Here is a 1922-nt window from a genome sequence, read left to right as displayed (position 1 = left end):
AAAAAAAAAAAAAAAAAAAAAAGAAAGAAAGAAAAAGAAAAGGGGAACAGAATCAAACCTTGGGGCATACTTCTAGAAGTCCAGTAGAAATAGAAGAAATAACAAAAAGACCAAGAAGAAGAAACAGGAAGGAAGGAGGAAAAACAGAAGAGTATCCTATGGTGAATTAGAAGAAAATGTTTCAGAAAGGATGAAAATGGTGAATTTTGTGGAATACTGCTGCAAGTCTGCTTCACCCACTGAACCTTGTGGGCACCTGCTATGTAACAGGCTCAGGGGCTGGTACTGGGGATATTGAGAACCAGGCACTGCCCTACCTCAAGGAGCTTAGAGTCTAATAAGGGATAGGTTTGCAAAATAAATAAGGCAATACATTACTGACATTTTGATAGAAGTATGAGAGAGGTAGAGCTGGAACACAAAGGAAACTGTGATCCTGGCTGGCCATCTTTGATGTAAATCTGGAATGATGAAGAAGTGCATGCAGATGAGTTAGAGAAGGACAAGGCAGGCAAAAGGAGCAGCATGAGCAAAGGTAAGCAGTGGTCAAGCAACTTTGGGTAACTTTATGGCTAGAGTAAGGGACGGGGACTATGGTTGGAGATAAGATGATGGCAAGAGGCCTGGTCACAAATAGTCTGACATGCGCTGTCAAGGATTGCACTGGGAGTTGGCAAGACAAAATGTTTCAGAATGTTAAGAACTTTGCTGTTTAAATGGTTGATCATGAAATCCAGCGTAGCTAGAAAATCCAGAGAGACCTAAGATAGGGACTGACTTAATGTGAAAAATAGTAAGTAACTAAGAAACCAGAGGGTATAAAGAGAATGAAAATCAGATTTGGGCAAGGAATATTTTCTGCTTTGCCAGGAAGCCATAGTTCTGATACCTTAAGTCTGGTTGTATTCTGAAATTTCTTGACTGCTCAATGGTTAGAAATTTTAACCTATCTAATTATATGTATTTCAGATTGACAATTTAATACCTAACATGAACAGTAGTCTTCTAGAAAGCCCCAGAAATGTAAATCCAGGCTTCACTAAGACCCAGGCACCAGTAGAAGAGGAAGAGGAGTCAGACCTAGATTTGCAGGTGGAACAAGAAGAGTCTGGGCTGGATCTGGACCTTAACCTGGATCAGGAGCTGGAAGCTGAGTCAGAACTGGAGTTTGAGTCAGAGCTGGAGCCTGAAACCGAAGCTGAGCAGAATCCTGAGCCTGAGACTGAGCCCCAGACTGAGACTGAGACTGACCTGGAGCTGGAGCCAAGGGCCAGATCCAAATCAAGGGCTCACAGTTTGTCTCAGTGGCAATACTGGCCTATGTTTCAAAATACGGCTCCCACCTCTCAGTCTCAGGTTCCGCCTCGGACAAGGTCAGCAGGGAGGAGACATCGTTTTATGGATTCATACTCATCTGAGGGCAACATTTAGGATGTCTGGGGGGTGAACTAGAAATAAAGGGTCAGATAACCTTGGCCAACCCTCCCACACAAAACAAGTTGCTGGCTCAAGAGACCTAGATTAGATACAAAGTAAGGACACTTGCTTTGTGATACTTGCTTTGTGGCCTTTGTCCTTGCCCAGCATTGAAATCATACTCACAGATCACATTACTAAATGCCAATAATTATCTCTGAATTCTCTATCCAAGCTCCCCTCATTTCACCTTCAGCAGATATTCTAGTGATTGGATTTCTTTCTTCACACACCCCATATCTCTGGGGTTTATGCCAAACTATCTCTAACTCACTCCTCTCATCTCTGTTCCCCTTTCTCCAAAGAGATGAGGCTCAAATAAAATATAGAACTTTAGTTACATTTGGATCCTTTCTGCTCCTTCTCCCTTCTATGTATTCTGCAAGGAAATGGCAAGTAGGAGATATTCCAGAAGGGAGAGAGCACAGTGGAGAAGAGATGAGCAA

General features: G+C 42.6%; 1 protein-coding gene across 1 annotated transcript in view; it reads left to right on the top strand.

The window, feature by feature from the left end:
- Positions 1-1431, top strand: part of SLC26A8 (solute carrier family 26 member 8) — a 68528-nt gene extending 67097 nt beyond the window's left edge. Inside the window, exon 19 of the mRNA XM_012804661.1 lies at positions 970-1431. Within this exon, the coding sequence (XP_012660115.1) occupies positions 970-1431 (462 nt within the window). The remainder of the gene's footprint in view (positions 1-969) is intronic.
- The last annotated feature ends 491 nt before the right edge of the window (positions 1432-1922 follow it).

This window comes from Otolemur garnettii, unplaced genomic scaffold (genome assembly GCF_000181295.1).
Source record: "Otolemur garnettii isolate 467f Iridium unplaced genomic scaffold, OtoGar3 scaffold00031, whole genome shotgun sequence".
Lineage (NCBI taxonomy): Eukaryota > Metazoa > Chordata > Mammalia > Primates > Galagidae > Otolemur > Otolemur garnettii.
Note: the sequence above shows the minus strand (reverse complement) of the source record. Positions and strands in the feature narration are given on the sequence as shown.